The 22,248-nt window shown below is 40.7% G+C and overlaps 2 protein-coding genes across 5 annotated transcripts in view; one reads left to right on the forward strand and one right to left on the reverse strand.

The window, feature by feature from the left end:
* The window catches only part of LOC311443791 (transmembrane 9 superfamily member 2-like), a 30,951-nt gene extending 28,480 nt beyond the window's left edge, over window positions 1-2,471 (reverse strand). The window contains exons 1-3 of the mRNA XM_084534261.1: window positions 2,210-2,471; window positions 1,677-1,744; window positions 262-355 (exon numbers count right to left, since the gene is read on the reverse strand). Of these exons, the coding sequence (XP_084390387.1) occupies window positions 262-355; window positions 1,677-1,744; window positions 2,210-2,326 (279 nt within the window). The 5' untranslated portion in view covers window positions 2,327-2,471. The remainder of the gene's footprint in view (window positions 1-261; window positions 356-1,676; window positions 1,745-2,209) is intronic.
* A 3,388-nt stretch (window positions 2,472-5,859) lies between these two features.
* Window positions 5,860-21,808, forward strand: RBMX (RNA binding motif protein X-linked). Of its 4 annotated transcripts, XR_014697499.1 has the most exons (10): window positions 5,860-5,983; window positions 7,289-7,415; window positions 7,602-7,708; window positions 13,032-13,203; window positions 14,266-14,382; window positions 14,760-14,874; window positions 14,993-15,118; window positions 15,210-15,298; window positions 17,937-18,023; window positions 20,387-21,808. XR_014697499.1 is itself a non-coding variant. In XM_084534262.1 (9 exons), exons 2-9 carry the CDS (start codon window positions 7,307-7,309, stop codon window positions 16,102-16,104), a joined length of 1,161 nt encoding a protein of 386 aa, XP_084390388.1. In that variant the 5' UTR covers window positions 5,860-5,983; window positions 7,289-7,306; the 3' UTR covers window positions 16,105-16,409. The 4 variants fall into 4 exon arrangements, 3 of the variants coding, with proteins under 3 accessions (XP_084390388.1, XP_084390389.1, XP_084390390.1); XM_084534262.1 differs by lacking the exons at window positions 17,937-18,023; window positions 20,387-21,808 and adding an exon at window positions 15,797-16,409 and having other exon boundaries at window positions 15,192-15,298; XM_084534263.1 differs by lacking the exons at window positions 17,937-18,023; window positions 20,387-21,808 and adding an exon at window positions 15,797-16,409 and having other exon boundaries at window positions 15,195-15,298.
* Window positions 21,809-22,248: the final 440 nt, after the last annotated feature.

Raw genomic sequence — 22,248 nt, forward strand, 5'->3', positions numbered from 1 at the left:
TCTATCATAGAGAAACAGGAGGGAAGAGTGATTACTGGCTCACAGCTTCCTAACTTTTATTAGTCACCCTTCAATGCTTTTGGGACTGGAAGGATTTTTTTGTTCATTTTTATTGCATAAACTGTACAAAGTTTAAATGAATAACAAAACCAAAAAACTCACAAATTCTTCAGCCATGTCTTCAGCTATATCAACAGACTACAGCCATTAAAAAGAGAGCTATCAAATTTAAACAGGATTGTATTTAAGAGATGAAACAACCTTATATGGAGATGATGCTATTCTCTCTCCAAACAGCACTTGCCCAAGATTTTCTGATGGTCTTTTCTCTTCCTTATCTTGACAGAAGTCAAAACTGGAAAAAAAAAAAAAAAAAAAAAAACACAGTAGAAAAGATAACCTTTAATTTTTAATTACCATATAATTGTAAATAATAGCCTAAAACAATTTCTTAAGTTTTGTCCTTAGCATTGCAGTTTTCATGTTTCTTTCAGTAGGCCTGCAGCTGTTAATAAAAGTATAAGTGCTTCTGTATATATTAAATAGAAATATTCCTATTTGATGTCAGTTTCAACCAAGGTATTTCAAAGGTAAAGTATATTTAACAAAACACATGGCTTTTAGTCCAAACAGTCTTTTCAAGTAACAGTTTAAACAAACAATATCATGTTTTGCATTAAAAAAAAAAAAGTCTGTCCATTCTCTTGGAAAAAAAAATAAAAATAAAAATCACCCCCCATTCTTAAAGGGGCTTTTACAAAGACTCTTTAATATGAAACACGTTCCAAAGAAGTACTTCCAATATTAATATTCCACACTGCCAAATACCATTCACCAACTCTTTTTGACTCAATATAGTCTGAAACAGCTGAAAATTGGAGCGAAAATATAACCATTCTGTGTCTTTATTATTTAAACATGGGCAGCAGTAGGTTAAGAAAAAGAGATTCACTTATCTTTGCTGAATAAGTACTTTTCCTCAATGTGTGGGCCTAAATTCATTGGCTTTCATAAAGTTTAGTGCAAATAGAGATTTTGTTGACTTTTTGAGCTAGTCTGTGGCCTTGTTGCTACTGTTGCATTACACAGTGTTAGAGCTACATTAACAGCTAGTTTCTCTTTTCTATGTTAAACAGCAAGACGATTTTATTGATTGCGTATAACTGCTTACTAGCAGTGCTTTTGTAGATATAGTATACATCAACAACAATCAAAGTGAAAATAAAACCCAAAAATTAAATACAGAGCTTTGGCAGTGAAAGAAAAATAACAGTGACTTTCCTTTCAATTACTTTAGTTGCCAGAAACAAAAAACACAAAGATTTGGATTTGACAAATAGGAAGGAGTTTCAAATGTGTCAAACAGTCTGTGCTAAGTCTAAAACTGAGCTCAAATGCAAAGAACCCGTAGAAACTCAACAGCCTCATCTTTAACAGTAACAGAAGGTGGTCAGGAGGCACAGGGTTGGCCTTCATCCTTTCCACTGTTGCATTTTAGTCCTGCTGATGAGCACTGGATTTGCTCTGCTATCTGTACATCCAAAACAATCCTTTCTGTACACCCAAAACAAGGCTTACAGGAAACAAGAGCACTTGTGTTATGGGTTGTATCATTGCACTAAGAACAGAAAACAAACTTTCCAAATGCTTCTGGAAGCCTGTCGTGGTGTACTTACGCATCATACTCATATGGCAGGACCGATTCAACCGAGTCCAGTCTGTTCACAAAGAGCTCAATTAGCGACTGAAACGGAGAAGAGAAGTATGAAAATACAAATCTGCAAAATCAGAGGCACGGCCAACACGAGGCGCATCAGCAACTGTCGGGAGCTAACCAAAGTTGCAGCACGCCACAGTTCCTGCACTCTTCTGACAGGCCCCGACCGCAGCGCCGGGCCACGCCACAGCCATCCCCCAGCAGCCCCGCCGCCACAGGAGGCTGCAGCAATGAAGGGAAATTTGCTTTTTTTCCAGTCATGACTGAAAAATTGGGCGGGAAAGGGAGAATTCCGCCCTCCCGGGGGAAACGCCAGGTGTGCCCGGGAGAAGGCGGCGGGTGTCACTCCCCGGAGCAAAGGTCCGTCCCGAGAGGGACCGGCCGGGGCTCACGCCTGGAGGGTTCCTCGGTCGCAGAAACCCCGTCAAGCCCCCTCGGTGCCTGCACGGCCATCGGGGAGCCCCGCCGGGCCTCCCGCCAGGGCTCTCTCACCTTGCAGCCCTCGCTCTCCTTGTCGTCGTCGCAGAAGCTGACGGGCGCCAGGCCGGGCAGGTAGAAGGCGGTGCAGAGATGGGCCAGCAGCAAGATGCCGGCCGCCAGCAGCCTCATCTTCCAGCCTCAGGGGGCGAAGGCAGCATGAGGCGAGGCGGCAGCCCCGACTCCCACCCCCCCGGCAGCGCCTTGCGGAGGCAGCCCCAGCCCAGGCGGAGGCCGGCAGCGGCGGCGTCACCACAGCGCTGGGGCCGCGGCGCCTGCGTGCTGCCGGGTGAGGCGCCGGGCGCCATCTTGAGGTAGGGCGCTGCGAGGCGCGGCCGCTCCGCTCCTCACGGAGCTTGGGGCTGGCTCCGGGGCGTTTTGGGGGAAGCGATTTCTCTTCTTCCTCGCCTTCCACGCTCACTTTAGTCCTTGCTCTTCTCTTACTCCCCTGCTGGCGCTGGGTTCCACGCAGCTGCACCTTCTGCGGTGCTCCCTATTTATTTCCAGTTTCACGATAAATAGAAAGGCGCTCTTTTTCCTAAAGCCTCCTACGGGTGATTAATACCAGAACCTCTTTCCAGGTTCTAGCCCCCTGCATAGCAGAGAAAAACTTAAATTTGATCTTTACCAGCTCAGAAATTAGGGGTGGAAATCCCAGATATTGCAACCTTTGGTTGCAACCATCGCTTTCAAGAATTAAATGTGGTGGGGTTTGTAGGGAGAGCAGGGAGGGTTGTCTGCTGGTTGTTTTTTGGTTTAGTGTTTTATTTTTGTTGTTTGTTTGTATATCTGGTTCAGCAGCTTGTGATGTTTACAGCCAGTGGGATGCACACCAGCTCTTGGTGTTGCTTCTTCCCCCCTATGATGCAGCTACAGCGGTGCCATGAGCGTGGTGTCAGGCTCCAGGACCACTTGCTCAGGTAGCAAAGGCAGGAGCAGTGCCCAGGGGCAGCTGCAAAGCCTGTCTGAGAAGCAGGGCATATGAAAGCACTGGCTGCAATCCAAGCTCCATGCCACTATGGCAAGATGTAAACTCACTGCTGAGACATTAAGCTAAAAGTATTGCTCTTGATCCAGGGTAGGTAATGTCTCCATCTTCCTTTCTGTAATTCCTGCTTAGGCAAGCTGTTGCCACTCTGGTTTCCAATCTATCTGTGAAGTTACACGTGCATTTCCCATGCAAAACTTCTATGCACAACAATTTTATCCAACTCATAAGTCAGTGGTGTGTTGCCTTTACCATTTTGCAATGGGCAAAAGGAGAAAGAATAAAGGAAGGGTAATGATTACTTATCTCACGTGTCTTTTCTGTTGAATCTGGAGAAAATGAGATGTCATTTCAGGAAGCTCCAATTATAGATCAGGGAATTGTGATCCATCTTGTATTGCTAAACTGAAAGGGAGCACAACTAGATCCCAAATAGGTTATTCGGGAGAAACACATAATGGAGTTGTGGTTTAGAGAAAGTTGACAAAAGTTAATCCTAGAAACAATTGGTTTGTGCTGCTTTGATCCACTCTATCCTGATTTGCACAGAGCAAAAATACTGATTTTCTACAAATACCTATCAAGTGACAGCTGCCCAGAAAATTGTTCTTTGTCATGGAAGTATTAATCTGATCTTTTCAGTTATTAGTTTTGGACTGTATATCTGGAGGGAATTATGTTCCTTTTTTATTCATTCTGATTACATTTTCGAACATACTTTTAATTCTTTCTCTGCTCAGACATTTGGAAGATACGCAGTTTGTTCTCTAGATTTTGTTTCAGGCTTATTTGATTAGATGTTGTATGTGCAGATCTGTTTCTGTGATTATATATGCTTGTTAGCTTGGTTTTCTAAAAATGAAGCCAAACAAACAAAAACCCCAAAACAAGTCTTATGTGATCAGATTATTTATGTACTCCTCATCCCCAGCTCTCCTGATCCCTTTATCTGGATTAAGCCCAAAGTATGATGAACTTGGTGAAAGGCCAATATTTTTGATGAAAAAATGCAGGATCCAAAGGAGGATCCAAAGTACTACCCTTCTGCATGAGTTACAGAAGGTCATCTTTCCCTTTTCCTATAGACAGTAACATCATCCAGAAACTTGTAGCATCTATGCTGAAAAGTTATCTTTTAAGTACATACTGCAGTCCAGAGTGTTTGAGCGCTACCTTCTTTTGTATTCTCAGCAGATCTATGAGGTAGTCTGAAGCAATGTTGCTTTCTGCTCTCACTAACACATAGGGCAGTTGAATGTCAGTAACTGAACAGAAGGGACTGAAAAATTGAAGATAAGAATAGGGTCTGGTGTTCTCTTATCAGGATGTGACAATTATGTAGCCATGTGACTGTAAGTGCACTGGGCAGAATGAATAGAGTCTGTGGACTCTGCGGCACCTCTGAGGAAGAACAGTCTGAAGAATGCCACATTAGTGAATACAAGACACAGAGGGCTTGGGCAAGTGCTAAGAAAATGGATGAGAATGTGCAGCTGGACCCTTATTCTTTGTCTCCTTTGACTGCCACAAGACAACACGGCCTGGAAAACTATACCACCCCTTCCGATTACTTTGAGAAGCCCTAGGAAAAGCCATTGGGGACCTGATGCCACTGATGCCGACGCAGTACCAGAACATGGAGTGGCTCTGGAAACTGGCCCCCGCAGCTAACATCCCACAGCACAGCAAATCCATGCCTAGGAATGCACAGGGACTGGCTGCTGGCACCCTATTTATTACTCAAACCTGAGATGAGGGAGCTTCACATGGGGTTCTGAGTTTCCTGGTTTTTAGCTAGTAGAATTTCAGCATAGGAACCAGGTGTATTAATTTACTGTGATACATCTTGTCACCATTCCCTCAATGTACAAGGATGAGTTAGGAATTATATGAACCCCCTAAAACATTAAGCTACAATTCCCTATTTTTTCCATCTTGTAGGAATCAATTTAAGGGATCCGCAAAGAGTAGGAATGACATTAGTAATCCTGGCAACCAGCTACGCTTTTTGAATTTTTGTAAAAGATAACAAATTGAGAAAGCACTTACAAAACAGCTATCCGGTTTACAACCTCACAGAATAAACAATCAGGCAACTTCCCTTTTGGTTTTGTCACCTTTTTTTTTTTTTTTTAAGAAGGTAACAGAAAAATCCATTTTTGCTTTTAAGTTAAAAGACTGAATGATATTTATACTGTGGTGACTCTACGAAAACAGGCCTCGCTGACAGTTTAGATGAAACACAAATGCAAGCTGTGGAAACCTAGCGAATTTCTGTATGCACAGACTTCTTCCCAACTTTTCAGCTATCAAATTTACTTGGCAAAATAGCCACCATTCAACTTCAGGTATAATTAAAAATGGAGGTAGTTGAAATAGTGGGAAAATCCGTGTTGTGAATAATATATTTCATTTTAAACCAGGCTTGTTTCAGGTCACCCTAAGTCTCTGAGGAAGGGGAATTGACGTCCGCCTGGCGTATGACATACACATATATTAATTAACAGAGCCTTGAGACTGCTCCAAGTGTTGAACTCCCACACAGACACTTCCACCGAGTTTGACCCTCACAGGGACTTATTTCCAAAGCAGCGAGGCTCCCCGCTCCTACCGCACCCCGAGCGCGGTGCCCCCGGTGCGCGGAGCCTGAGGCGGCCCCAGGGAGACCCCGGCCCCCCCCTCCCTCCTCACCGGCGCCGCGTGCATCCGGGGCCCCGGCCGGCCGGTGACGTCAGCGCTATAAAGGCCCGCAGCGCCTTTGTTCGCCCTCATTGCGCAGTTGCGGCACGGCGGGATAGGGGGTGAGTGGCGCCGGGCGGCTCCGGAGGGCTCCGGGCAGCGGGGATAACGGGGTCCCGCCGCCGCCGCCGCCGCCTGTGGGCCGGCCGCAGAGGGCGGCGGCGCGGTGCGTAGGTGAGGCAGCCGGGGATTCCCCGAGGCCGCAGCATCGGGTCTGAGGTGCGGTGGAGCCGGGCCTGGCCGCCCGCCCGCCCCGCGCAGCGCCGAGCTGAGGGAGCAGCGCGGTCGCAGCGGGCCGCGGGGGGGTCCCAGGCGCGCGGGGCGCGCTGCGGCCGCCATTTTAGGTGCGGGGGGTTCCGCGCGGGGTCCCGCCGCGGGCTCGCCGCCTCCCCGGGGAGGATACGAGAAGGCCGGGGCGGAGGGATGGGGGATACGGGGTCGGGCCGCGCGCTCGGGTCAGCGCCCAGGCGGTCGTCGTGTGGGGCCGGCGGGGAGCCGAGTCCCCGCCGGAGGTGGCCGCCATTTTGTGGAGGTGTGTGGAGAGCGCCGAGGGTCTGCCGCCCCCCTCCTTGTCCTCCTCCTCCTCCTCCTTTTCCCCTCCCCGGCTCCGCGGGGCACGGAGGAGGCGGCCCCCGCGGCTTCTGCCGCCGCCCGTGAGGCTGAGGCGGCCCCGGCCCGGCCCCTGGCAGCCCCCGCCTCAGGGGGCTGCTTTGTCTCGGCGCCCCGCTGCGGGCTTTCCCGCCTGCAGGCGAGCGGGTAACGCTCGGCCACAGGCGCCAGGCGCTTTGCCAGGCTTTGCTTTGCTTTGTCTTTGTTCTGCTCTCTCCCCGCTCCCCTCAGCCGTGGCCTCCTTGTGCAGGGTTGCAGTGATGGAGTGGCATCCATTCAGGCTGCTGTGTTCTCTTGGCCAAGACTGACTGACGTAGCCTCGATGTTCTTAAAATAATGTAAATGGTGCTGCTTAATTTGGAGGATTGGCCCACCTGGCTTTAAATTAAGTACTTTTTTTATATTGATGCAAAAGATATATTTATTGGAAAACCTGTGGCAGGGCTCAAGAGCAAGCCCTAGGGTTATTATCAAGGGCAAAAAGGCAGTAAACCTGCTTTTCCATGTTCACCAATACTATTTGATGTTGAAAGTGCTTTGCTTTACTTCTCAAAGTTGACTTACTCTATTTGAGATAGCTATTTGCCTTAGCCTATTACTCTGTTTTTTTTGTCCATTATACATCAAATCGCTTACTTGACATCCCATTCAAGGAAAACTTCCTTGAATGTTTGAGGAAAGTTGAATATTCCATGGGGTTGTCTGGAAGTCTCATTTAGTTTAATGTTTTGTTAATGACAGCTGTATGCTTTTAATAGGTCATTCGTAGCATCAAAATGGTTGAAGCAGATCGTCCCGGAAAACTGTTCATCGGGGGCCTGAACACAGAGACAAATGAAAAAGCCCTTGAGGCTGTATTTGGCAAATATGGACGCATTGTGGAAGGTAAAAACAATTTAAAAAAAAAAACTGTAAGATTCAAAAAACCTTAGCTGTGATGACTCTTTGGTGTTGATCATCTGAGATGATGATACCTTCACGTCCTCTAAGAAGTTCTGAGCTTGAAGGTTAAATAAAGGCTGTGTTGTATCCTAATTACAGAAAAAGAATAACAAAGCTTTATTTCCACAGTCCTCTTGATGAAAGATCGTGAAACCAACAAGTCCAGAGGGTTTGCATTTGTAACGTTCGAGAGTCCAGCAGATGCAAAAGATGCTGCCAGAGACATGAATGGAAAGGTAGGAATTAAGATCAATCACACTTTGCTGTTGCTACTAACCAGAAATACTGATCTATGGAGTAAATTAACTAATAATAACACTGGGAAAGACAATCAGCTAGAAGATCCTGGAGGCAAGTCATAGCTTTAAATCTGTCAAAATGTATTACTTCTGAGCTTCCATGAAGTTGGAATCATGTTTTCCTTATCCTGGATATGACAGTAGAAAGTGAAGCCTGACCATCAGTCAGTCATAGTTTTCTTTTTCAATTGGTGATAAATGATTTTCTAGTAGACAGCTCTTCACTATTTCATGTTCTATAATGCTTTTTTTTTTTTTTATTGTATTTGAATGTAGTGCTGTAGAAATTACAATTTGGGGAAGTGACTTACCTGAAAAGTATGAATGTTCCCCTTAACATGGGTTTAATTTGACTTCCCTACTCTGTGGTGCATTGATGCACCCTTAATTTATAGGTGTCCTTACATATGTGAGTTGCATCGCCAACCTGCTTGGCATGTATGTGGAGCATCTTTCCAGTTACCGTGAAATAGTTCTGCAGTTAACTAGCAATTGAATTGCTTGTTTATACCCTACAGTGGAACTATATTACTTACTAGAGAAAATACTAAATAACTAATATGTATTTAATGGCTTTAAAAGAAAATAAAACCTGAAAATTTGGAGCAAAAACTTCTGAGATTAGCATCAGGATAATGTAAATTCCTTCAACAAGCTGTTCTGATCTGTGTCTTTTTCAGGATGTGTTTGAAAACATAGATGCAAGTCTGTAACTTAATAGTCAACAGCAGCCTATCTTCAAAGAGATACTGTCTTTTTAGACAGTGCAAGCTGTCATCTCAGTTAACTTGATTTTCAGTCTCCGGTCTTTAATGCATAATCTGAACAGGTCAGGTGTTAAGGTCATGCTGAATCGGCCTTTCTGTAAGCAGTGCTTCTGGTGGTGCTTTCTTGTAAGGTTAAAGCCTCTACTTAACAATGATTGAATAATACTTCGGTTTTTAATAGCTGTTGGTGCAAGATACTGAATTGAAAGAAAAATACCTGTTGCAGTCCATAGGTAATGCATATAAGTATTTGTGCTTCTAGCAATAAAAAAAAATCTTTTTCTAGTGTTCACTGAGAATGCATATAGTAAAATGTAGTTATTCCTTGGTTTGTGTCTGCTGTGTGTGCTTCTTAGTTCCTGTGTGCTTGAGGACAGTCTCATGATGGTTAGCGTTGCTTTCTTCAGAGGCTTGCTTCCTCTTTAAACAAGTTAGTCATTTTTCTCAAGGTGGAGAGTGACAAGTCAGATAAGGTCCTTTCTGTTGCTGGTCTAAACATCCTTAAAGGTGTGCCTGGTACTAAATGTACCTCCCATTGTGTAGTTTGCTACAGTTCTGAAGACCTGTTTACCTGCAGTTTTGAAACCCTGATTTCCTCTGAATTAATCATTCCACTGAACCCTCACATATGGTAACTTGAAGCAACAAAAACTGTCAGACTGAAAGGACTTTAGTCACTGTCTTAGGAATTGTTTGTGGAGTGCACCATTTTCATTTAATGCCTCTGAAAATAAAACACCGACTGATCTACATCTTTAGTACTAATCTTTTTGATCACACTGGAAACATTCATGCAAATAATGCTCAGTAAAGTAGCTAAATGAGATTTAATTCTTGTCTGAGATGTCTGTTTCGGACTGCACCACATGCATCACTCAAGAACTGCTAGAAGGTATTGCCTTGTGGGTCATCGTTCTAATGGATTCTGTCTTCAGAGCTGCAAGCCTAAACATGCCTCCATCAGCTTTGAAATTTGAACACCGAAGTATGAGAAGAACTTTCTCACTCAGGATTTGACCAAGAATGACCATTTAACATAAACCTTGTAGGTATTACTATATATCATTCCAATTCTGTAGTGGTCTAGCATGGTTTAATCATGGATATGGAAGATGTGGAAGATTATTGGGAGGTAGCCTCTCGTCCTCATCTTGAGAAAGCCTTCTGGACAATAAGTGATGCTTGTACTTCAAAAAGACTCTGTACTCTAGATCTGAAGAGGAGTGATGCTTGAGGAATGCTGTGGGAAGAGATCGTTCTAATCTGTCTGAAACGGAAGCTTCTCTTCACATTTGGAAGTGATGGGTTGGAGTTCTAATGAAAATTCCAGGCACTTCAAAAGACACAGCAGCAGAAGTACTGTGCAGACAATAAATAGTTCAAGCAATCTGTAAGGAATAAGTTACAGTCTAGGCAGGGGAGAAGGTTCTGTGTGGCCTGTGTGTAGCTCATTCTGTCATTCCAAAGAAAAATTAAACTTGCAGCCAGTAGAAGAGGCTGACTTCAATGACTTCTGCAAGAGTGTATCTGCAGTTGCTGTGTTGGGAGGGGGGAAGGGAAGAAAAGGATTAAAGAATTTGTTTTAAACTGAAGCAAGCAGAGACTAGTTTATGCCTGTTCGTTGAAAATTTTAGTCCTGAAGGTCAGAAGAGAACAGTTTTGGGGGAAGGGCAATTTTTGCAATTAGATTTATTTTCTCTGCAGAATTGGATCAATCTTAGCCTGAGCAGCACAGTAAAAATGTTAGTAAAAAATGTTAGTAAAAATCTTAGAGTGAATTCTTCAGAAAAACCTTAATTGCATGGCAGTAAAGTCAATATCCTGATGTCATGAAATGGACCTGCATATCTAAATACAAGTGTGAATACTCCAAGCATGTATTGAACATTCTGTGAAGCAGGCTGTTGTGATCTTCTGGTCTTAAGCCCTGAGGGGAAAAAAAAATCTATAATTAAAGAGAACATGACCTTAGAGAAACATACGGGACAAGCCAGAGATAAAATTCCATTTGAAGCATTCCATTCTTCCAATTGAAGAGCTGCCAAGCCAGCTGGAGTGTGTTGAGATATTGGAAGCAAATACGACAACCCAAATGACGGTCTAAACTGTACTCAGCACTAGAGAAGATTGTCTTCCTCTAATCATCAGAAACTTATTTCCCATTCTTCTGGTGAAGCATTGATAAAATAAGCAGCAGCTCAGCCTGATAGGAAATTATCTTCAGTTCTTGAATGTATTTGGCAAAAGGAAGCCTTCGTGATGTGATGTCAAAGAACATGGTGGAGTCACTGCAGCATCAATAATGAAATATTCCATTTGAGAGGAAAACCCTATGTGATGCTAGGCTGCTGTTTCATGCAAGTTTCTTTGGAGCTCTTAAATTATGGCCATTGAAGTTTTCAAAATACACTACATTTAACTTCTTTGTCAGAAAATGAGCAATTTGCAGGACAGTTCTCTAATTGTTTGCTTGAGGTTCCCTGGCACAGTACAAAATGGTACAGGTTGTTCATTTCACATGTGGGAGTTTTTAATTATGATTTCAAATCTACTACTAGCCTTAGATGATTGTTCAGTAGACTTCCCCACATTCTAGTACTAAGGTGATGCCACTCAGTGGTGCCCGCACCATACTACAAATGCTGCTGTAACACTGATTCAAGATTATAAACACCAACTAATCAGTTCATTTTGACAGTGTTTTTTTTCTTTGGGCCCATCGGAAAAACAATTCCTTATTCTGAGATGGCTTGTCTGAGTTTTATCTGTTCATTAAGATCAGACCTCTCTCTACTTGACCTGAAAACTGATAACATGAAAATGTTCCCTTCCTTTAAAATAGGACAAACTTTCACAAATGCCTTCTGGGTTAAAAAACTTTTTGGATTTCAGGACTGCTGGAAAGCAGTTTGAAAAGAAATCTGTGTTTTGTCTTGGTGAGATGCATGGGTTCAAGACATAAGGAAATAGAAATCATTGGTGAAACTCTGCTCCCTACATTTAAAAAAGCAAATCAAAAAAACACACTGACTTGGCATCCAGATACTCAAAACCCCATGGTAATGAAAAGTGATGATACTTGGTTTCCAAAATCAAACAAGCTGTCGGGAACTTCTCATGAAATAGGACAGCAGCGGTTGTGATGGCAAAGTTTAAGGCTTCAAGCCTACTTTTTCCAGTTTTGAGAAGGATGACTGAGATATGAGATGTGATGGCAAAATTATGAGATACAAACTAAGTTCCAGGGATTAGTGGTGTTAATGCGTTCTCCTGGAATGTTTCAGCTTGTCATGCCAGATGTGTTTTTGAGAAACTTCATATAATTAAAAGACTTCTATTAAGTCAAAGACAAGATCAGTGTGTTTCTGCTAGTATTTTTTTTCACAATGTCAAGACCTTTGGATATACACAGGTTTTTCAAACAATAGGTACAACTCTGGTGGCAGAATACATGAGCTACTAGAGTGGATGATTTCAGAAAGGGAGATCTCAGTGAAGAAGATTGCTGGTGATTATTTACCAAGATAAAACAGTCAAGAGTAACATACTGCTGGCAGTCAGTTTTTGACCATTATTGCAGTAAAGAAGTGCAATTAACAGCACTTCCCTTCTAATTCATTAAGTATTGTAGCAGAGTCAGATATTTAACAAAAAGGCAAATAAACATATTTGCCAGGATGGATGTGCAGTAAGCCAACTTCAGCAGAGCTTGTGATTTTGACTCTGTTCTCTTGACCAAATGTGAGGTGTCTGAAAGGCGATACAGAAATTTGATAAACTTAAGTTACTCAATATGTCTTACTACCTGCTCATATTTGAGGTATAATAAGCTGGCTGCAGAGTTCCTGTTACTGCAGGTCTGTGCTCCAGAAAATACACTTCAAAGAAAAGTCCCCTCTGCAAAAGCAAGTAAGAGTAATTTGTGGCAGTCACCTCTTTGAAAACCCAGCTTGAAACAGTAGAAAAGAGGGGTGAATTACCATACTCAGTCTGCTTTGTAGATGCTGAAATTACTTCTAAATACTTCAGCGATCACCGTTTAATCAGGACATCAAGCAAATGTACTTAAACGGCCTCCCCATTGCCAGAAACCCCAACTGAAGCTAAGATACCTTCAGCTTAATCCTGTAACTACTGGTGCAGTCAGTTTGGTACAAAAGTTCGTGGCAATTGGAAGTAAATTGGAACTCATAAATCATATTTCATTTACAGTATAAATGACATGGGGCTGCCGTAGTCATTGGACACTTGTTTTGACTGAAAATCCTTTTCGATGCTGCTATGTATTTTTCATCAATACAACAAGAATGAAGTACTGTAGAAATAGGCCCAACATGCTGCTGAGTACATGGGGACTAATACTGAAGACTGAAATCTGTTCTAGAGTTGCTCTAACTTTATAAAATGGAAGCCCTATAATAGTGAAGCAAGAGGGGCTTAATTTAAGAAATACAAACATGACTGAGCAATAAGTAAAGCAGCTTCTTCTTTAGTCATTAGATGGGAAAGCAATTAAAGTGGAACAAGCAACCAAGCCCTCCTTTGAAAGTGGTGGTAGGCGTGGGCCGCCACCCCCTCCACGAAGCAGAGGTCCTCCCAGGGGCCTTAGAGGTGGAAGAGGCGGAAGTGGCGCAAGAGGACCACCTTCAAGAGGGAGTCACTTGGGTATGTATTTACCTATCTCATTATATACTTGGACAACATACAAGACAATCCCATTGGAAGATGACAATAATCCTACTGGAAAAGTCAAAGAGCTGAATAGTGCACTCCTTGTTCACATTTCATCATTTTAATAATGATCTCGGCAGTTGAGTCAAATTTTGATTGGGCAAGTACACCTTAAGAAAAAGGCTTTCAAATATGAAGATTCCCTTCTACATCTAACACTCTACCTGACTTTTGGCTATGAAAGAAAAACAAAACTCCTGCCCTGCACGTGAGAAAGGAAGCTTTCTGGTATTCAAGTTGAAAAAGTGATTCTCTTCCACCAGGGACAGGGAACTGCCTTCTGTTTGTATGTAGAAAGTGGTCTAAACTCAGTAAACTGTAGGTGTTTAAATGACTGATCCTTCTGGGTCACAATGGCAATTAGGGAAGTTAAATGTTACTTGTTACAGTGTTTTAAGTTGAAGTTTTCTGAAGTGGGGGGGGGTAATATGCTACTTGATACTGGATATTCTTTAACTTAGGTATATCTTTATTTAGAGACTTTTCAGTATCAAAATAGTCATTTAAAAATAAAGCAGCACCTGAGGTGTAATGGGGGGAAAAGATAGAAATAGTGAGAACTCCATTCTTGGAGAGTCTGTGTAGTAGGTCCTACAGTACCTCTGTTCCCTCTTTATGTAGGATCTTCTCTAGTACATCTTCCCAGGTGGCTTTTTGTCTTCTGAGGACAGTAACTTGTTCAGCATTTAAGCTGTGATGACAGATACCAGTTTTCTTTCTCCCTTGCATCACACCCTGTGGCTTTCAGTTCACTTCTGTAAGACAATTCTTAAAAGGAATTTAAGCTGTGAAAGAGTTAATTTGGCATGCTCTCAATTCTGCCAGTAGCATCTAGTAGTGGCCAAAACACAAGAAAAAGGGGTTTTGAGGTGCCTAATATTAGAGGTTTGCTGTTGATGACATGGTAGTGGTAACAGCAGTTATTGCAGTTCAGGCTTTTAAGGGCATATAGATGAGTACCACAGAAGTAATGAGGTGTGTGGCTTACCCTTCTAGGGTCTTCTCGAGGACCACTTCCCATGAAGAGAGGTCCACCTCCACGAAGTGGAGGCCCTCCACCTAAAAGATCTGCACCTTCAGGACCAGTGCGTAGCAGTAGTATGGGAGGACGAGGTAAGAACTTGATAAACTACATTATTGTTTAGTCAGCCATCTTGCAGTATGTTAGTCTTCAGAAACTAATGCAAATCCTTGATTTTTTTAAGTTAAATCTGTTGTGGACTAGTGCATTCTCTTTACTAATCTGTCAGTTCTCTTATTTACACCACTTTGTAGCTGTTGGTATAATTTAGTGTGATTCTAAAGATGTTCCTGTTAGTGCTGCTTTAAAACTATACAAGCAGAAATGTAAATTATTGTAAAGGTAAACTGCAGATGGTGTTCCTAAATCACTGTAAACAGTTTACTAATACTTGGCTAATACTGCCTTGAGGAGTGTTCTGTGTGTTAAGCACTGGTTAAATTGTAAAATTTGGGTTGCTTCTCTTAAGCTCCTGTGTCACGTGGGAGAGACAGTTATGGTGGTCCTCCACGCAGAGAACCGATGCCATCACGAAGAGATGTCTACATGTCTCCAAGAGATGATGGCTACAGCACTAAAGACGGGTAAATTTTCTTACTAATTTAGCTTGGCTTAATTTTAAATTCTTCTGAGAAGAGTTTTGATACCCGATTGTTTCGAAATGTGACATGTAGTTAACAACTTGATTCTTGTTCTTTGTAGTTACTCGAGTAGAGATTATCCCAGTTCCAGGGATACAAGAGACTATGCGCCACCTCCACGGGACTATGCATATCGTGATTATGGTCATTCCAGTTCACGTGATGAATACCCCTCGAGGGGCTATAGGTATCTACTACTGGATTTTTGTCCATGTCCTTTTATTTCTGCTGTGGTCCAGCTGATTTATACTAAGTCTCAGTAGTCTTTCCTCTTACAGTGATCGTGACGGATACGGTGGCGGGCGTGACAGAGACTACTCAGATCATCCAAGTGGAGGATCCTACAGAGATTCATATGAGAGTTATGGTAAGAATTCATTTTGAGGTTCACATAGTAATTTTTACAGGTGTCATTAAAATCTGACTTTACTAGGTTGCTCGTGTTTTAGGGGGAAGTGGCACGCTTTTTTCCCCTACAGTGAAAGTGCAGTTGTTGGTTATCATTTGATCGTCTTGTTAAATAAGCTATAAACTAAAGAAGCAAAGTCTACAGTTCAGAATTGCAACTATCTCTGGAAAATGTCTGAGTTTCTTCTCTAAAGTAACAAGCTGTTCTGGAATACCCAGTAAAGAGCCTGCCTGAATAAACACCGTCTGCATTCCTTCAAAGTCTTTAAATCCACTCACTGCCTGATACTCAATTCCCACTTTAAGTACCCTTAACATGGCAGATTGTATAAAGAGCATCTCGATACATACAAAAGAGTAACAGTAAACATTTAATACAGCAGTTCTGTAAATTCAGATTGAAATTGTTATATATAACTTATGGTGTTGCCATATTACCTGACCATTGACCCTGCAGGTAACTCACGTAGTGCTCCACCTGCACGAGGGCCCCCGCCATCTTATGGTGGAAGCAGTCGATATGATGATTACGGCAGCACACGTGATGGATATGGAAGCCGAGAAAGTTACTCAAGCAGCAGAAGTGATGTCTACTCAAGTGGCCGTGATCGTGTTGGAAGACAAGACAGGGGTCTTCCCCCATCCATGGAAAGGGGCTATCCACCGCCTCGTGATTCATACAGTAGTTCAAGCCGCGGAGCACCCAGAGGTGGTGGCCGTGGCGGAAGCAGATCTGACAGAGGTGGAGGCAGAAGCAGATACTAAAAACACTCTTAAATTTTTTGGACCAAGAAAAATAATTTCGCAAACAAAAAAAAAAAGTGGAAGTTGTTCTATCTTTACTACCAGAGGACTACTAAAAGGAAAAGTTGTTTTTACCTTTTTTTTATTGTTGCCTGTTAAGTTTTCCCCTCCATGACTTTTATGCTTTTGTGAAGAAAAGTTAAACCAATGTTTAATTTCATTTCAAAATTGTTAACATTTCTTTCAAAAGGCAGATGTTAAATGTATAAAAGTTGAGCTGTGTACTAGTGTTGTAATTTTCAAAGTAAAGTTTCCCTGAAATGCCACACTTCCCATCTGACTTTCCTCATGAATGGAATAAGCAGTTCTTATGATCTTCCACACAACATCTAACCATCTAGGATGGAGCTGGATTGTTCTACATATTCAGCATCTCATTCTTAAAGTATTGATTGTGATGTGGAGGGTGGTGGGGATATTCCACACAAAGTTCAGTTTTGTCTAGAATTTGAAGTCAGTGTTCCCAGTTCAAAATGCCTTCAGATCCTTGTGTAAAGAAAATAGAGGATATCATTCAATTAACCTGAATGAAAAAGCAAGTGGATAATACTATTTTTTTTGCCTTCCTTCTGTTTCATGGGGAATTTAAAAAGATGTCCCCTTCAAATGAACCATGTACTTGTAAGTCAGCTACAGAATACTGTATAAAAAAAAAGTAAAAAATAAAAAGTTTGACCAATTCCATCAAAGAAGCTGCAAAACGATGCTTACTCATACTGTTTCAAATTTTTGCAACTCTGTAGTGTTTCACTTTTAAAGGAACATCTTTGATTCCAAAGGAGAAAATAAGATAAGCAAGGAAGTCTTTCTCTCCACTTCTCAAAGGCTTATGGCTTCATAAAAACAAGTGAAACTTTCAGCATTCCACAGCTGATTTAAAGCATCAAATGCCTGTGAAACAGCAAAGATGGTAAGCAAAGCAAACTAGTTTTTCAGTCTAAGTCAAAATTGAATCAAGTTGTCTTCCTCTAGTACAGTAAGACAAGCTGCACGTCATGGCAATGGAAGTGCTGTCTAGATTTAAAAAAAAAAAAGGAAACGAAAAGCTTCAATGCGTTAGAAGTTCTCCAAATTCAACATTTCTTCTTGGATAAAAGAATTTATGGCACTGATTTTGAAACTAAAGACGTGAGAATGCAGCTCGCTGTTAGACAAAATGCTGTGACGTAGGGTTGGGAGGGGATATTTTGTGCCCGGTATCTTTCAGTGAAGATGCTTAAACAGGCTGCATATACTATTATTATAAAAATAAAAGCCTTGTGAAATCAGGAATTGGTTTAGATTGACAAATACCATCTCGGCTATTGGGAGTTTGAAGCAAGCCATTGCAAACTTGACGTTTAGTTGGATGCCTGACTAGTTTGACACTACGTTACAGGGATATCTAGCACATGTGGCAGAACCTGTGGCAAGTTATGACTCAGGTAAAGCCACGAAGTTCAAAAGATGCTCTTGAATGTAATAGACATGAAGACCTCCAACTAAAAACAAAACAAAAGCATTGTGCTACTGTTTAGTCCTCAGTAAATTTTGTCGTTCAACTTATGGATTTAACATGGCAGTGCACCATTGAAAAGGAATGAGAATCCATAAGCCATGCAACCTATCACTAAGTCATTCCAGTCCATTCCAAGCCAGTGAATCTTCCACCACTTAGAAGAGAAGTAGTAAAACTTGCAAGAAACTAATCTGCAAACCCAAGCTTGTGACTTGAAATGGGGGGAAGCACTGTAGGTTGACTTGCATTTTTTAATGTACTCTTCTCAGTTTGTTCTATCTTACTTTGATTGCAGGGTGATAATTTCTGGAAGATGCCAATGAAGTAACGCTGGTTCATCTGTGGATGGCAGACATGAGTGTTGCCTGTACTAATAGAACAGGTAATTATTGTACTAATGAAGTAGCTGGATGGAAGATTTCTTGTGATTCTGTATTTATAGATTTGGTTGTATGCTCTTGGTGGCTAACCAATCCTTTATGATCTGCTGATAGCATATTTCAGAGGAGGTGGTCTTGCTGGGCTTTTTAATTGCCAAGTTAAGAATGACAATCTTACCAGCAATTTTAAGAACAGCAGATAATAAAATATAAGTCCATCATAAATAAAGATACAGAGTTTGCTTAATTTAGCAATCTTCACTAAATAAGACCAAAAAGTCCAAGTACTAGATGTTGGTACAGACTTTTAATCGGTCTTGTTAAATATGCAGAATGTAGAACTTAATAGTTACAGTAAGTGTAGTCTTCAACAATGAGTTAATCTGCGAGTGTCCTTGGATTAAATTCCAGGCTTACACTCATGTCAAAGATTGCATTAAACTTCTTAGGTCAGCTGTTCTTCACGATTTCAAAGCCTACCACATTAAAAGTTAATTTTCTCTGTGAGTGGAGGGACAAGTCAGTGTTGGAATAACTGTTCAGACCTCATGTAAAAGTGTCACTGTTCTGTTTCTCTGATACTTAGCAGGAAAAAAGAAAGCAGTAGTGGTTGCCCCACTAATATAGTGCCCTGGCGAACTTGTCCACTAAACAAACATTATTTTTAAAAAAAAGTGTGTAATGCCTGTTAAAAACTAGCATAGAGTGATGGATATGTGCAAGTCCTTTTTTCAAGGGCAGTACTGATGTAAGAAGCGTGTATACTTAGGGAAGTTTTGCAATAATTATTTTTTTATTAGTATTAAAAGTATGCTATAAATATAAGAACATATTTTGATGTTACTTTCAAGTACTGCTTTTGAGAACCAGCTTTGAAATGGTGAGAAGAAAAAGCTGTACTTGATAGTGTTGTTCATTTAATGCGTTATCATTGATTTTAGGGAAGATCCATCTTGAATGGATAGGTTTTGTTGCATACTGTGTGGTATTATAATCTCAGTCTGCTTAGTTTTTTTCTAAGATTCTATATAGAATGTTTTTGTCAGAACATTACAGTAATATTTTGTACATGATGCTCTTGACAAATTCTTCTTTCATTTCAGAGTACTGGATTTTAATTCAGATAAAAACAGAAGCATCAAGTGTATTTTCTATTCAGAGTTGGAAAATGCACATAGTTAAATAAAAGCTGTTAACCTGGCCAACTTAATATTTTGCTGTTACTGATAAAATCTCAATGAACAAAAAATGCTACTTTCCTTGTCTTTGTGGCACTCTTGAGTGTGACTGTTAAAATATTAAAATCACATATCCTGTTGGAAAGGAGACAAAGCTTGAATTACCACTGTCTTTTTAAGGATGAAGAAAAACAACCCTTTCTTTCATTGAATTACTGGTATCAGTAATAGGGTACCAAGGTGGATTAGGGAAATACATCTTAAATTAAGTTCTTTTTGCACCCTTCCCCACCTACAAAAAATTAGGAGTCAATTATCAAACTTAAAGTTTGAGGCTGGTCCAGGTCATGAATTCTCTAACAGAGATAACAGACTGTCTTTAATATGCAGCATCCTAAGTGACTTTAAAAGGTTTTGCCAAATCATCATATAGATTGTGTCAGAATGTTTTCAACTTCATAATACATATATGCCACGTTAGCTTAAATTCTTTGTATTAGTTGGGAAGTAGAAAATTTCCCCCCTGATTTGCTCTAGGCAAATGAAAAAAGCTCTCTAAAAATTAAGGGCTACTTACTTTATTTGATGTGTTTTTTCACTTGCTAGTGCTTAGTGTGGGCCATACTGTAATTAATAAACATAGTAAAATAATAACACGCTTTCTCAGCCTACTCTGCAGCTTATAAACATTTCCAAGTTTTTAACAGGAATTATGATAATCTTAGTTTAGGCAGTGGTAAATAGAACTGAAGTGACTGCCTGGCAGGAAAGGTAATAGTAACTTTCTAAAAAAAAAAACTAATTGTACTAGTTCAGAAAGCTGATTGCTTTTTTATCCTACGTTTTATTGAATTTGTAGCACATTATTTATAATTGGTACCTTTGTGTGTACCGGTTACTTAAAAGATTGTTGAGTGGTCAAAAAACAGTGGGTTTTTCAGGTAGACAGGATTGGAGAGGAGGGCATTACTTGGTACTCAGTCTAGAGACACTGTTGTTCCATATCATTAACAATTGTTTTCAGATCATTTTAATTACTATGGTTAGCTTCTGATGTATTTTATGATCCTGGGACAGTTTGGAAATAATCCAAATGTATTTGTTGAATATGCAAAAACAACTTAGTTTGGCTTTTTTATGTTTTTTAGTTTCTGAGAGTATATTAACTTGAATTTCCTTTTTTTCAGAGTAGAAGATGGCAGTGCAGCAGTGGATATGCTTGGAAAATTGAAGGATAACATAAAGCAGCTGATAGAACTTGTCTTTTGAGCATGGTGTTACGCAGTATTTGTTTTAGAGGGTTGTGTTACCATTCAGGGAATTGCCTAGTGCTACTAATCTCTTGGATACAAAATATGTTCAGATAGGTGGAAATCAGTTATTGTGTCTTGCAGTGAACATCTTCCAAGAGTCTCAATATTCATGCATCAGTAGATTGTGCAGCAGAAAAATAATCCAGGGTATTCACATGCAGTGTTTTCCCTCTCTGATGAAAAATAGCCAGTTATATGAAAGTAGGTTTTAGTCACCTAAATTGCAAAGGACTAAATTGCTGCAAATTCTACCTCACAAAGAAACCATCAGAAGTTTTACAGTATTCTTACATTAACAGTTTTATAATTATCCAAGCCTTCTGGAGTAGAGTAAGAAAGTGTTGATGTACTGAGATGATGTAGTGATAAATCTCGAGAATGATCTGTTTTTACGTATACTAGGTTCTTACAGAACTCCACCCAGCAGCACATCTTTTAACAGGTGTAGAATTCCATAGAAACGATGTTTTCTTCAGAATATTTTCTTGGTTTTGATGCATTTTTGTCCTAAATATGTGTTGATGTGCCAATGTATGTGAGAGTAATCCTCAGGCATTGGAATGTCAAACTAATTTCACATTGACAGAAGTACTTAGTGATGGCTGATACAGTTTATAGTATTTCAACAGTAGACAAACTTTTCTCATTTAAACAGTTCTGTTACTAATAAGAAGCTAAGGCAGAAAAAGCATTTATGCCCTTTCCTAGGCATTTATAACTTATTTTTTTTGGTATAAGAGTATCACTAAACTTCAGTTACAGACTGCAGACTCTAGCAGTAAGTCTGCCTGTGTATAGCAAATAGGTATAATAGCAATATTTTCCTGGGCTAATAAATACGTAGTTAAATAAAAGCATTATGTATTTGTTCTTAAGAAAATCACGTTACTCAGCTACGCTTGCATAGTAGAAATGTTTACCAACAAGTACTTTGTAGTGGTGGTATACTGTTAAGAAGTGGTCTGTGGTCTCAGAGACCATACCTTACTTTGAAAAGAAATAGTCATCCTCTGTAATAGTAAGACTTCTTTTTCAGCAGTAGCTTATAGTCTCAGTACTGCTGTTCAGGCTAAACTAGATTCTAACTGAAAGCTAATGCCAGTGTATGAGCTGCATGAAAAAAGATTCGTATGTACTGGAAATGTTACATAATTCACGTCATTGGTGTATTCTCATTAGCTCGTGTGCTGTGTTTCAGACTTCAACATTGAAAATGAATGGTTTAAATGTAAAGCATTGTTGGGTGTTTTCATCTGTGCCGAAAAAAAAGTTACATAAAAGTGACTTGCGTACAAACACTCTAGAATGGTTTCTTGATTCTTGTTACTTGTTGTAACTTGCTCCTGTTACTGATTTTATATGCTGTTTGTTAATTTGATCTAGACCTCCTCCTTCCTTTAAAAAAAAAACAACAACAACAAAAAAAAACCTAATACTGTAATATGGTCATTATTGGTGTAAATCAGGCTGCAAATAAAAGCTTGTTGGTAACTTGGGGGTGGAGGTTGACTCTGCAAGAGATGGTAGACAATTCATTTGTTTCATTCCTCTTAACTAACAAGCAATGTTGAAGCTTTTTCCAAAGACCAGACAAGAAATTGTTCCTTGCTTGGTAGGTGGTATACTTTCATATTCTGGGTTCCACAACAGACCTAATTCTACTGTGAGGGTAGGTGAACAAACTGGAAGATTACTAATTGGGTGCTGATGCTTTTCTGAAAAGTTGGCTTTTAAGT

This window comes from Aythya ferina (genome assembly GCF_964211825.1).
Source record: "Aythya ferina genome assembly, chromosome: 13".
In the NCBI taxonomy this organism is placed as follows: domain Eukaryota; kingdom Metazoa; phylum Chordata; class Aves; order Anseriformes; family Anatidae; genus Aythya; species Aythya ferina.